Source organism: Natator depressus, chromosome 10 (assembly GCF_965152275.1).
Source record: "Natator depressus isolate rNatDep1 chromosome 10, rNatDep2.hap1, whole genome shotgun sequence".
Taxonomy (NCBI): Eukaryota; Metazoa; Chordata; order Testudines; family Cheloniidae; genus Natator; species Natator depressus.
The window spans coordinates 55,547,615-55,560,290 of record NC_134243.1 but is presented as its reverse complement, the minus strand read 5'-3'; the positions used below and the strand labels follow the sequence as shown (position 1 = coordinate 55,560,290).

The 12,676-nt window shown below is 41.0% G+C and overlaps 2 protein-coding genes across 6 annotated transcripts in view; both read right to left on the bottom strand.

Annotated features, from left to right (window-relative positions):
• Positions 1 to 486: 486 nt before the first annotated feature.
• Positions 487 to 2,554, bottom strand: LOC141994668 (uncharacterized). Its single transcript, XM_074964893.1, has 2 exons — positions 1,608 to 2,554; positions 487 to 1,028 (listed from the first exon to the last, which is right to left on the bottom strand). The coding sequence occupies exons 1-2, from the start codon at positions 2,011 to 2,013 to the stop codon at positions 487 to 489; spliced, it is 948 nt and encodes a 315-aa protein (XP_074820994.1). The 5' UTR covers positions 2,014 to 2,554.
• A 7,080-nt stretch (positions 2,555 to 9,634) lies between these two features.
• LRRC49 (leucine rich repeat containing 49) overlaps positions 9,635 to 12,676 on the bottom strand; it is a 120,255-nt gene continuing 117,213 nt past the window's right edge. For all 5 annotated transcript variants that reach the window (XM_074966223.1, XM_074966224.1, XM_074966225.1 and 2 more), the window contains one exon: positions 9,635 to 10,459. In XM_074966223.1, the coding sequence (XP_074822324.1) occupies positions 10,256 to 10,459 (204 nt within the window). In that variant the 3' untranslated portion in view covers positions 9,635 to 10,255. The remainder of the gene's footprint in view (positions 10,460 to 12,676) is intronic.

The following is a 12,676-nucleotide window of genomic DNA, read 5'->3' as shown; positions in this document are numbered from 1 at the left end:
TTGCTTAGACCTCAGCGAAACCAATATTCCCACTGTTATTACTGCTTGCTGTGTGCTCCACAATATCTGTGAGAGTAAGGGGGAGACGTTTATGGCGGGGTGGGAGGTTGAGGCAAATCGCCTGGCTGCTGGTTATGCGCAGCCAGACACCAGGGCGGTTAGAAGAGCACAGGAGGGTGCGGTACGCATCAGAGAGGCTTTGAAAACCAGTTTCATGACTGGCCAGGCTACGGTGTGAAAGTTCTGTTTGTTTCTCCTTGATGAAACCCCCCGCCCCTTGGTTCACTCTACTTCCTTGTAAGCTAATCACCCTCCCCTCCTCCCTTTGATCACCTCTTGCAGAGGCAATAAAGTCATTGTTGCTTCACATTCATGCATTCTTTATTCATTCATCACACAAATAGGGGGATGACTACCAAGGTAGCCCAGGAGGGGTGGAGGAGGAGGGAAGGAAAATGCCACACAGCACTTTAAAAGTTTACAACTTTAAAATTTATTGAATGACAGCCTTCTTTTTTTTGGGCAATCCTCTGTGGTGGAGTGGCTGGTTGGCCGGTGGCCACCCCACCGCGTTCTTGGGCGTCTGGGTGTGGAGGCTATGGAACTTGGGGAGGAGGGCGGTTGGTTACACAGGGGCTGTAGTGGCAGTCTGTGCTCCAGCTGCCTTTGCTGCAGCTCAACCATACACTGGAGCATACTGGTTTGGTCCTCCAGCAGCCTCAGCATTGAATCCTGCCTCCTCTCATCACGCTGCTGCCACATTCGAGCTTCAGCCCTCTCCTCAGCCCGCCACTTACTCTCTTCAGCCCGCCACGTAATCTCTTCAGCCCGCCACCTCTCCTCCTGGTCATTTTGTGCTTTCCTGCAGTCTGACATTATTTGCCTCCACGCATTCGTCTGTGCTCTGTCAGTGTGGGAGGACAGCATGAGCTCGGAGAACATTTCATCTCGAGTGCATTTTTTTTTCTTTCTAATCTTCACTAGCCTCTGGGAAGGAGAAGATCCTGTGCTCATTGAAACACATGCAGCTGGTGGAGAAAAGAAAAGGGACAGCGGTATTTAAAAAGACACATTTTATAAAACACTGGCTACACTCTTTCAGGGTAAACCTTGCTGTTAACATTACATACATAGCACATGTGCTTTCGTTACAAGGTCGCATTTTGCCTCCCCCCACCGCGTGGCTACCCCCTCAACCCTCCCCCCTCCCTGTGGCTAACAGCGGGGAACATTTCTGTTCAGCCGCAGGCAAACAGCCTAGCAGGAATGGGCTCCTCTGAGTGTCCCCTGAAGAAAAGCACCCTATTTCAACCAGGTGACCATGGATTATATCTCACTCTCCTGAGGATAACACACGAACGGATGTTGCTTGAACGCCAGCAAACATACACTGCAATGCTTTGTTGTACAATGATTCCCGAGTACGTGTTACTGGCCTGGCGTGGTAAAGTGTCCTACCATGAAGGACGCAATAAGTCTGCCCTCCCCAGAAACCTTTTGCAAAGGCTTTGGGAGTATATCCAGGAGAGCCGCGAATGCCAGGGCAAAGTAATCCTTTCACATGCTTGCTTTTAAACCATGTATAGTATTTTAAAAGGTACACTCACCGGAGGTCCCTTCTCCGCCTGCTGGTTTCAGGAGGCAGCCTTGGGTGGGTTCAGGGGGTACTGGCTCCAGGTCCAGGGTGAGAAACAGTTCCTGGCTGTCGGGAAAACCGGTTTCTCCGCTTGCTTGCTGTGAGCTATCTACAATCTCGTCATCATCATCATCTTCTTCGTCCCCAAAACCTGCTTCCGTATTGCCTCCATCTCCATTGAAGGAGTCAAAGAACACGGCTGGGGTAGTGGTGGCTGAACCCCCTAAAATGGCATGCAGCTCATCATAGAAGCGGTATGTTTGGGGCTCTGACCCGGAGCGGCCGTTCGCCTCTCTGGTTTTCTGGTAGGCTTGCCTCAGCTCCTTCAGTTTCACGTGGCACTGCTTCGGGTCCCTGTTATGGCCTCTGTCCTTCATGCCCTGGGAGATCTTGACAAAGGTTTTGGCATTTCAAAAACTGGAACGGAGTTCTGATAGCACGGATTCCTCTCCCCATACAGCGATCAGATCCCGTACCTCCCGTTCGGTCCATGCTGGAGCTCTTTTGCGATTCTGAGACTCCATCATGGTCACCTCTGCTGATGAGCTCTTCATGGTCACCTGCAGCTTGCCACGCTGGCCAAACAGGAAATGAGATTCAAAAGTTCGCGGTTCTTTTCCTGTCTACCTGGCCAGTGCATCTGAGTTGAGAGTGCTGTCCAGAGCGGTCAAAATGGAGCACTCTGGGATAGCTCCCGGAGGCCAATACCGTCGAATTGTGTCCACAGTACCCCAAATTCGACCCGGCAAGGCCGATTTAAGCGCTAATCCACTTGTCAGGGGTGGAGTAAGGAAATCGATTTTAAGAGCCCTTTAAGTCGAAATAAAGGGCTTCATCGTGTGGACGGGTGCAGGTTTACATCGATTTAATGCTGCTAAATTCGACCTAAAGTCCTAGTGTAGACCAGGGCTTAGTTCAAATCACTATATTGCACCACAGTAAACAGTCACAGCCATTGTGTTCTTTCCCCTCATCCTCCAGTTCTCTCTTGTTCTGTGTGTATAACAACTCACCAAAACGTACACACCTCCAAGAAGAAAAGGGGAAGAACTAACATCACTGAATCAGACATAACCACTGTGTTATTGTATTATAAAAACACAAATATAAATAGCGAACATTTTTCTTTAAATCTATAATCATTTAAATTCAGAGAAAAAATAAGAGAAGAAATAGATAAACACATGGCTTTTGACAAAAGATATCACCTAGAGAGAAAACATTTACTCTGGAAACTGGGTTCCAAGACACAGTACGGCTCACTCAATCAAAACTAACTGCAACCACTTCAATGTTGAATACTCCCACTGAGCTGCTCTCAAACAAACTACAAACCAAATTCTTCACACAAACAGTTTAGTGAACAATTTCAAATAGCAAATAATTAGTTTTATTTTCTTTAAGAGCTGATAGTTCAACTATGCAAGCACATAAGCAGAAAGAAGCAATGTAACCTACCAGTTTGACTGATGAAAACAATGAATATCAAAAAAAAAGAGTACTTGTGGCACCTTAGAGACTAACAAATTTATTGGAGCATAAGCTTTTGTGAGCTACAGCTCACTTCATCGGATGAAGTGAGCTGTAGCTCACAAAAGCTTGTGCTCCAATAAATTTGTTAGTCTCTAAGGTGCCACAAGTACTCCTTTTCTTTTTGCGAAAACAGACTAACATGGCTGCTACTCTGAAACCAATGAATATCAAAGTAATTTTTAGTTAATTCTCCTGTAGAATGCATTTGATATTTATGTCTGGATGTTTTTTGTACAACAGCTTCAGTATAGCTCCTACTATACAAATCTAATGTTTTAAGGTCCTGAGGGCTTTTTGTTATAACTAATGTGATGAAAACGGAATCACTTATACCTGTGAGCCACTTATATATTCTGAATTATATCAGAGACTAACAGAGGATGGAGAACAAAGAGTTGAGCTTTTTCAAGATACAAATCTAATCCTTTGTCCTGGCAATCAAAGCAGCTTTACTTACTTTACTGCACATAAATAAAACCTCTTTTCAGTACTTTTCTCCACATAACTGGCATGATTGCCTTGTGGTTCTTATCAGATGAATCACCACTCCTTTCGTTCTGTAGAGACTGGATATATGGATGTATCCACAGCTCTGTTCTTTTTAAACATCCCATATCACAAGGAGTGAAGGAAATATTGCTCTGCAGCTGAAACCTTGATCCTCAGCAAGGAGAGCTATGCATAACAAACAATGAATCAGTCCAGCAAAAATAAAGTATTTGAAATGATTTCAGATAATGGTCTAATTAACACATGGAATAAAAGCAAGAAATAGCCATATCTGTCCTTGTCCTCAAAGGAAATCTCTTGTCTCAGAAACCATATAAAGCAAAAGCTTTATAAATAATCCAAGACAAAGTGGGTTTTCAGAAGGTTTCGAGGTCAAGATCATACTGTACCCTTTCTACCTTTAAGAGTATTTCAGATTGAGATAGGCAACAGAAACATGGTTGAAACATGCACTCAAAGGTCTTAGTTAAACCATCCTCAAACAAGACAGCTTTGGACATAATCAAGTGGTAGATTCATCACCACTTGGAGTCTTTACATTGAGCAGGGAGATTTTCCCAACTTATACCCACTAGTTATCAGGCTCAATAACGTTCACTTACTTGAGAAGAATAATTTCCTTCCATTGCAGGAATTATTGGTTGACATTCTACGGCCTGTGGTATGCAATGTGGTCCCTTCTGGCCTGGAGATCGATGAAAGTATGCATCATTCCAAAAAGCAAGGCTCGTATTTGCCTATTGTATGTTAGACTTTTCATGCTGAAAAAGAACTGCTTTTCCTCAAGTGAAAATCAATGTATTTTCTCAAGGTGGCACATGGCCTTCAGTGTTGCATATGCAGCTGGCTACTCCAACTGGACTCGAGTTTACATATGGAATGTTAGAAAGAGCTAAACAAACAGAGGCCCAAGTTTCGCAAATGTTGAGCTCCTGCTGCTCATGCTGATTTCAAATGGAGTTGTGGGTGCTCAGCAACTCAGGCCTCTAGTGATTGGCACAGTGGCTCCAGGAACCAATCACACATTTCTGTCAGACTGGACTAAAGTAATTTCAGTATGTACATTAACACCATATAGTCTATTCAAAATTTTCTTTAGACTGTATTGCTGTTAAAATGATAAGCTCTCTTATTTTTAAAACCACACTAATATCCAAAACCCAGTTATTTCCTAAACAGCATGTGGAAATTTAGGGGTGGGGAGGGGTGGCAACATATTAGCCCTACTAAAAAAAAAATTAGTGACAGTTATACAACTTTTCCAATGTTAATGTTTTTCATTATAAACTGATCAGCTACTATCATGTAGCCAACTAATAATCTGACCATGACACAGCTGTCATTGAAGAGGAGAATTTGGGCAATGTGGCCCCAAGCATTCACACCTCACAGTGAACAAAGCACCCTCAAGAGAGGTGGTTCTGCAGCCCACACTTGTATCTTCTGGGTCACTTCATTCAGCTTTATCAGGGTCCTTAACTCAAACCACGAAGTCCTGAAGCATACTTCTTAAGGGCTTAATATTATCACAGCCCTGGCTCCCTCTGGAACCAACTATTTCCAGGGTGTCCCCTTCCAGCCCTACAGATATTTTTTTTTTCTACAGAGGTTTCAACCTTTTATTGCTGCTGAATGGGAGCAAACAGACCCTACCTCCTCTGGCTACACCCTGGGAAGAGCTCTGCACCTCCACACAGCTGGTGATGTTCGTGTTCCCTATGCAGAAGTAGGCTTGAGACGTTTTCCCCCACAGGGCCCCCCCAGTATGGATATGCTGCAACAGGAACTGATGTACCCAAAAAGTTTTGTAAATGCACATTTTTCAGTGTGAACTCCACCTTTCTTATGATTTTGTAGGGAAAACACTTGTCCCTTATGGAAAAGCACTACAGGATTTAATAGAAAATAACTTTTCTATTGGGATTTTTGGATCATCCTAATGGTTTCATATGTAATATCCCTGCTATAAATTTAATTGGATGGTTCAAAAAGCCCACTGAAAGGAGATTATTCTCTATTGAATTCTACTGACTGGAGTAGGTTATATAGATTCCTTAAAATTTCTATAGGACCCAAATGATTTAATCTCGATTAAATTCTGCGGGGATTTAATATAAAGGGTAAGCTTCCAGGCATCATAGTTTTCCAGCTGAGGAACGAAGGAATTATACTTAATAGCAGGTTTCAGAGTGGCAGCTGTGTTAGTCTGTATCCGCAAAAAGAAAAGGAGTACTTGTGGCACCTTAGAGATAACCAATTTATTTGAGCATAAGCTTTCGTGAGCTACAGCTCACTTCATCGGATGCATTCAGTGGAAAATACAGTGGGGAGATTTTATATACACAGAGAACATGAAACAATGGGTGTTACCATACACACTGTAACCGGAGTGATCAGGTAAGGTGAGCTATTACCAGCAGGAGAGCGGGGGGGAGGGGAAACGGGACACCTTTTCTAGTGATAATCAAGGTGGGCCATTTCCAGCAGTTGACAAGAACGTGTGAGGAGCAGCAGGGGGGGAAATAAACATGGGGAAATAGTTTTACTTTGTGTAATGACCCATCCACTCCCAGTCTTTATTCAAGCCTAAGTTAATTGTATCCAGTTTGCAAATTAATTCCAATTCAGCAGTCTCTCGTTAGAGTCTGTTTTTGAAGTTTTTTTTGTTGAAGAATTGCCACTTTTAGGTCTGTAATCGAGTGACCAAAGAGATTGAAGTGTTCTCTAACTGGTTTTTGAATGTTATAATTCTTGATGTCTGATTTGTGTCCATTTATTCTTTTATGTAGAGACTGTCCCGTTTAGCCAATGTACATGGCAGAGGGGCATTGCTGGCACATGATGGCATATATCACATTGTAGATGCACAGGTGAACGAGCCTCTGATAGTGTGGCTGATGTGATTAGGCCCTATGATAGTGTCCCCTGAATAGATATGTGGACACAGTTGGCAACAGGCTTTGTTGCAAGGATAGATTCCTGGGTTAGCGTTTTTGTTTTGTGGCGTGTGGTTGCTGGTGAGTATTTGCTTCAGGTTGGGGGGGGCTGTCTGTAAGCAAGGACTGGCCTGTCTCCCAAGATCTGTGAGAGTGATGGGTCATCCTTCAGGATAGGTTGTAGATCCTTGATGATGCCTTGGAGAGGTCACTCGATTACAGACCTAAAAGTGGCAATTCTTCAACAAAAAAACTTCAAAAACAGACTCCAACGAGAGACTGCTGCATTGGAATTAATTTGCAAACTGGATACAATTAACTTAGGCTTGAATAGAGACTGGGAGTGGATGTGTCATTACACAAAGTAAAACTATTTCCCCTCGTTTATCCCCCCACACCCCCACTGTTCTTGTCAACTGCTGGAAATGGCCCACCTTGATTATCACTACAAAATGTCCCCCCTCCCCCGCTCTCCTGCTGGTAATAGCTCACCTTTCCGGATCACTCTAGTTACAGTGTGTATGGTAACACCCATTGTTTCATGTTCTCGGTGTATATAAAATCTCCCCATTGTATTTTCCACTGTATGCATCTGATGAAGTGAGCTGTAGCTCACGAAAGCTTATGCTCAAATAAATTTGTTAGTCTCTAAGGTGCCACAAGTACTCCTTTTCTTTTTACTTAATAGCTGAACTAGAGCATGGATTAGAACAGAAAAACATACATAAAAGAGGAAGAACTTTTCTGAAGCAGGGAAATCAGCGATGATGCTGGCAGGTTAAGGAAGTGCTCAGAGTCACCCAGGTCTTTGTCACCCTCAGATTGCCTTACTGTAATGTGCTCTCAACATGGGGCTATTTGAGACCACTCAGAGGCTGCAGTTGATGCAGAATGTGGCACCTGAATTGCTAAGCCAGGTTGGTGAGGAGAGTGTACTACATCAATTCTCCCATGACTACATTCAGAGCCGGTGCTAGGCACAAGCAGACAAAGCAATTGCGTAGGGCCCTGAGCAGCTCAAGGGGGACCCCTATTCACTTTTTATTATGTGTTGTAAGGGGGACAAAAATATTCGTGCAAAGGGCCCCCAATGGGCTAGCATCAGCACTGACTACATTGTCTCCCTCTAGTCACTTCCAGCTACATTTCAAGGCATTGATATTGATTGAAGATCCTATATTTTGAGTCTCTACAGGTGCTCTGACAGCTGAGGCCTTATCTATACACAAGGAAAAAATACAAGCTGATTTAGCAAACCCCTAAGTGGCCATTCTTATTTTGGTTTAAGCATATTTTATCTCAATTTAGCAGATTTGTAATAGACAAACAAAAAGGAAATAATCCCAGTTTAATCAAAATAAGAGTGTCCATATAGGCTTTTACATTGGCTTAATCACACTGTACTTTAAATTACACCTGGGCTCAACTGGTGCAACTTTCTCATGTAGATGAGCCCTACTGGTTGAAGTCAGTTGGAGCACTCGAACTGACATTCCCTACCTTTACATGTCTGGAAGCAGCTGGCAGGATGTTGTCAGGGGATGTCCCTGTACTCTGGAATTTGTCTCCCATAAGAGCTCCCATCAGCTGACTTCTAGGGCAGCATGTACCGCACATCTCTGCAGGCTTTTGACTGACTGTTTATTTTTTGGGAGGTGGGGGAGGAAGACATTAGGCTTTTCTTTTGTGAACTATGTTTTTTAAAGTCTCTGTGCCCTGAGAAGCAGTGAAGGATGTATTTTTAATCAATTGAAAAATACATAAATAACGCAGTTGGCGGGCAATGGTGACTCTAGTTGACAGCCAGGCACATTTCCTTACCAAACGTTTTTTGTCTCTTTAGGGAGTGGTTAAGCAGTTTGAAGCAGTGGCAGGAGAGAAGCTGCAGCTTTGGTTGAGAAACTAGTAGCTGGCTGCAGGTTAAAACACCGGTCTGATTTACTGGAGCTGTGAAAGCGAGGCTGCATTTCTGTGTGTGTATAAACTTTTCTACTGCTTTTAACCATTTAAAAAAAAACTTATTTGTTCTTAGTAGTAACAGGATTTGTGTGTATGAAGGGGCAAAGCCTTACTTCCACAGGCCTTCCTCAGCAGCCATGGAGAGCCCTGGGCATAGTGGAAGCAGTGCAGTTTTGCTCTGTGGAGGCTGGGTATGGCTAGGATGCTGGGAGCTTGCTTAGGGGGTCTCTCTATATTCCTGGAGGAGTGAGGATAGGTGGATCTCCTACTCCAAGGACAGTGACCACCAGACAATCACCCCCCACCCAAACAGGGTACAACCAGAGGGGCTACTCAGTTCTGGAGTGTAGAACTGGGGGCAGGGGAGCAGAGACTTTCCTTCCCTCATATCATAAACTACCTGGGCTTGGCACTGGAGAAAGGATTTGTCCCACTGCAAATAAAAAACTCTAAACAAGAACATCCCTCAGTCTCAGTTTACCCATTCCTCTCCCACAAGGAGTCTGGCCATTCTTAAGTGCTCAAAATCCAGAGCCAGTACTGTATAAACAGTACAAGCAAATGAGGTGCTATACTGTACATCTGCTGAGAAGATGACAACTATCTACAGTACATTGTTAAGGCCCAGATTTTCAAAGGCATTTAGGTACCTAAAGATGCAGATAGACACCCAATGGGCTTTCAAAAGTGACTAAGCACGTAGGCACAATCCCATTAAGTGCCTATCTGCATCTTTAGGCATATAAATATCTTTAAAAATCCAGTCCTAAGCACTTAAAAGGAAACATCCTGTTTCAAGATGGAATTTAATATATTGTTTCCAGGTCTCGTGTTTCAAAGAATGTGGGGTGAGCTGGAAATTCATCATTTACTAGCTGGAAGGCAGAATAAATTATATGAATATTTTGTGTGTATTCTAACAGAATGATAAAATTCATCAAAGCCCCCTTATTTTACTTAGGTATTTTACACATTATACTACACATTTATAAACATATACAAGCAAAATAATGAAAAATATCTGGAATTAAAACTAACATCACAGTATGTTTAGTTGAGGATCTTCAATTAGTTTTATTTTGGTAAAATGTACTCTTTTTATAACAGTACTGAACTGGCAACATGCAGTTTTACAATCCATTGTATTAAATAATAGGAAGTCTTAAATGATTAGGCTCAAGGAGTGTAAACATAATAATTTATTAGCTTCCGCTCATAAAAAACAATATTCTGAACTGTGAATTTTTTTAACCACAGCAGCAAATAGTCAAAAAGGAAACAAATCAAAAGTGTTCAATAAAAAACATAAGGCGAGCATCAGTGTGTGAACTTCTTCCTTTAAACCAATGCTTTAGCACTATAGCAGTAGCATCAGTAACAACAAAAAGCAAAAGACTTAGTAAACCATGGCACAGCTGTCAAGTTATTTCTATGTCATCACTTTAGCAAAGGATGCACTGTTAGAATTTTATACAAGGAAACTGTATAAAAGAAAACTTTTGTTTTGAAAACTGGAGAGAGAAACATTAGCTGTAAAAACAGAGCTCATTGAATTTAAAGGCATCCTTTAAAAAATGTGTCCTACAGTGATGGTAATTTTATATTCTTTTGTTTTATGTCTTTGGGAAACATAACATGCAAGCTATTGGTCAGTATTGTAAGTCAGCAGGAATCAACTTTGCTATTTTTGATCAGTGATCCGCTGTAGGCAGAGTTTCATGTAGGAATTTTTATTGCGTATTTCTATCACCGCATCCCTGACAAGCTCAATGAACATCTGAGGCCACAGCTTCTGCAAAGACTCGTTTTTCATATTGATGTCAGCAGCTTCTTTCACTAAGTCTTGTATGTACGTCTGGCAAAATTTCTTTCTCTCCTTGATTTCCTGGATGGGAGAACCATTATAGATTACATAAGACAGATAAAAAAGGCTAAATAACAAAGTTTTATTAAAAAGGGCCAAAAGAACTTTAATGAAGCAAAGAAAATAGTGATCTTCACAAAAGCTCTAACACTCTAACAAATGAATTTAATTGCAAATTGTACAGCCAGTTTTTTTAAATGAATAGGGCCATAGAGCCAAGCTTTGTAACCATTTAGCTAACCACTCTCAAATTGTTTTTTCTGAAATTCCATTTGGAAGTAACAATGTTAACTTTCTCGAACAGAATTGGATTTTTTTGTTGCTGTGGTGGATAGGAGTGATAGCATATTATGCAAACTATTACGTTTTAGATTATTTTTAAATCTAGGCACTGCAAGCGCATTGACGTAGAAAAGTATCAGTTTACCTATGTAAAATTTTAAATATCAGCAAAGTGAAGTACAGTAGGGAGAAATAAACCGATACACCTATACCTTTCCATATTTTCTTTGATGTGTGCATATCGTACATTTTTATCAGTAAATGTCGGTAAACATCAATTTCACCTTTTCTATTGACCATAACAGAAATTTACAGATAGGCAAAATAAGAAAAATGCTGCTTGAGAACCTATTATAGTTTGATTTAAGGATATTTACTTTGTACATTTTGAAATGTGATGTTGACAATATGTTTTAATGGTTATAAAGCTTTAACTTTTTGAATCTCAACATCTCCTGTCAGTAAATAATTAATTAGTCTGGCCCCCTGTAATTTCCCACAACTGTGAAAATTTAAATCAATAGAAATAAAAAAAATGCTAACAACCCATAATTTCACTCAACTGTGAAAATGTAAATTAAAAAATTGAAACAAATCCTTAAAATAAACAACAATATTTCCACTGACATTTATAAAAAAATAAACATTGAATTCTGCCAAGCCTACGTACAACATATAGTGTGCACTGTACAAAAGTCATCTGAACTTCTAGAAACTAACTTAATGACAAAAAAATATATTTTGAGTAACTACTGGCACTACATTTTAGCCATTCTTCAATTATACTAATTCTTTTTATGGAGGATTTCCAGAAAGTGCCATAACAAGTTGTCCTTTGAATAGTTATACTGGTGCTAAATACCTAATCTATCTGATTTCCAGTATTGTTAAAAACATTAGGTTATGCCTTGGCCCATGAAAACAACACAGACCATTTTTTACAGGAGGAAAAAGGAGAGTAAATGCTTTCCAGCTGCCTAGTTTGAAAACTTAATAATCAATAAACCTAATCTACTGTCTTCAGTAATTAGGTCTGACTTGATCACATTTAGTATGTTAGTTTACTGTTAATATGAAGCAGGAATTTGCAGTTCTTGCCTATCTTGCTTTTCCCTTGTGACAACCAGTAAAATCGGCAGCCACATATGGAATACTATAATGAAGGACAAGGTGTGAATTACTACACTGGTAACAAAAACACATGTATAGTTTTAATGTAATCACATGAACACCAAAGCATTATTTTATTACTGTCCTCTGATTCTGGTAAAGTGTGAACAGGAGTGCCTCACTGGCTTACACTATTAATTACTTTAATGACCTTTACCATTCAGCCATCACTTTCAAGACTAAACAGCTCTGGTATTTTTAATCTCTCCCATCACACCTCCATGCTATGTCCTTTTTGAGATGAGGTGACCAAAACTCAATGCAATGATCAAGCTGAGTATGTACTATTGATTTACTTACCAGTATTGTGAAGGGATTTTATATACCCCATAAACCTGAAGAGTAAGCAAGGGACAAACCTGGGTACTAGAATGTAGAGACCGGAGACAGCTGCTATTAAAGGCTGTCCCCTCAAAAAGGAGGGGAGGGAAAAGATGTTCTTTCCCCCTGCTTAAGGGAAGGGGTTTGCAGCCAGAAAAGCTGATCTAAGATGGGCTTGATTGAAACAAGACAGTCTGTCATTTTATTATTATTTAAATTTGGGCTGCACTAAGATTTCCTCTACTGAGATTTAAACAATTTTTGTCATGGCTCTATTCTACATTGAACAACACTAACCCCAGTATTGGATCTATATGGCACTCTACTGTTAACCTTTTCCCAAGCTGAGAAATGATTATTTATTATTACTCTGTGTTTTCTATCTCAGTCTTGTTTTAACACACCACATGTATCTCTCCACATGATAACTAGGTCTCTAGCAGTCTCTTGGGAGGCACTGTATTA

What these genes read in the sequence shown, in the direction of transcription:
- LOC141994668 (XM_074964893.1), bottom strand. Translation starts at nt 2,013, where the DNA reads ATGAAGGACAGAGGCCATAACAGGGACCCGAAGCAGTGCCACGTGAAA. An exon ending in AGGCGGAGAAGGGACCTCCG is followed by an intron (nt 1,029 to 1,607) that starts GTGAGTGTACCT and finishes TTTCTCCACCAG; the next exon opens with CTGCATGTGTTTCAATGAGC.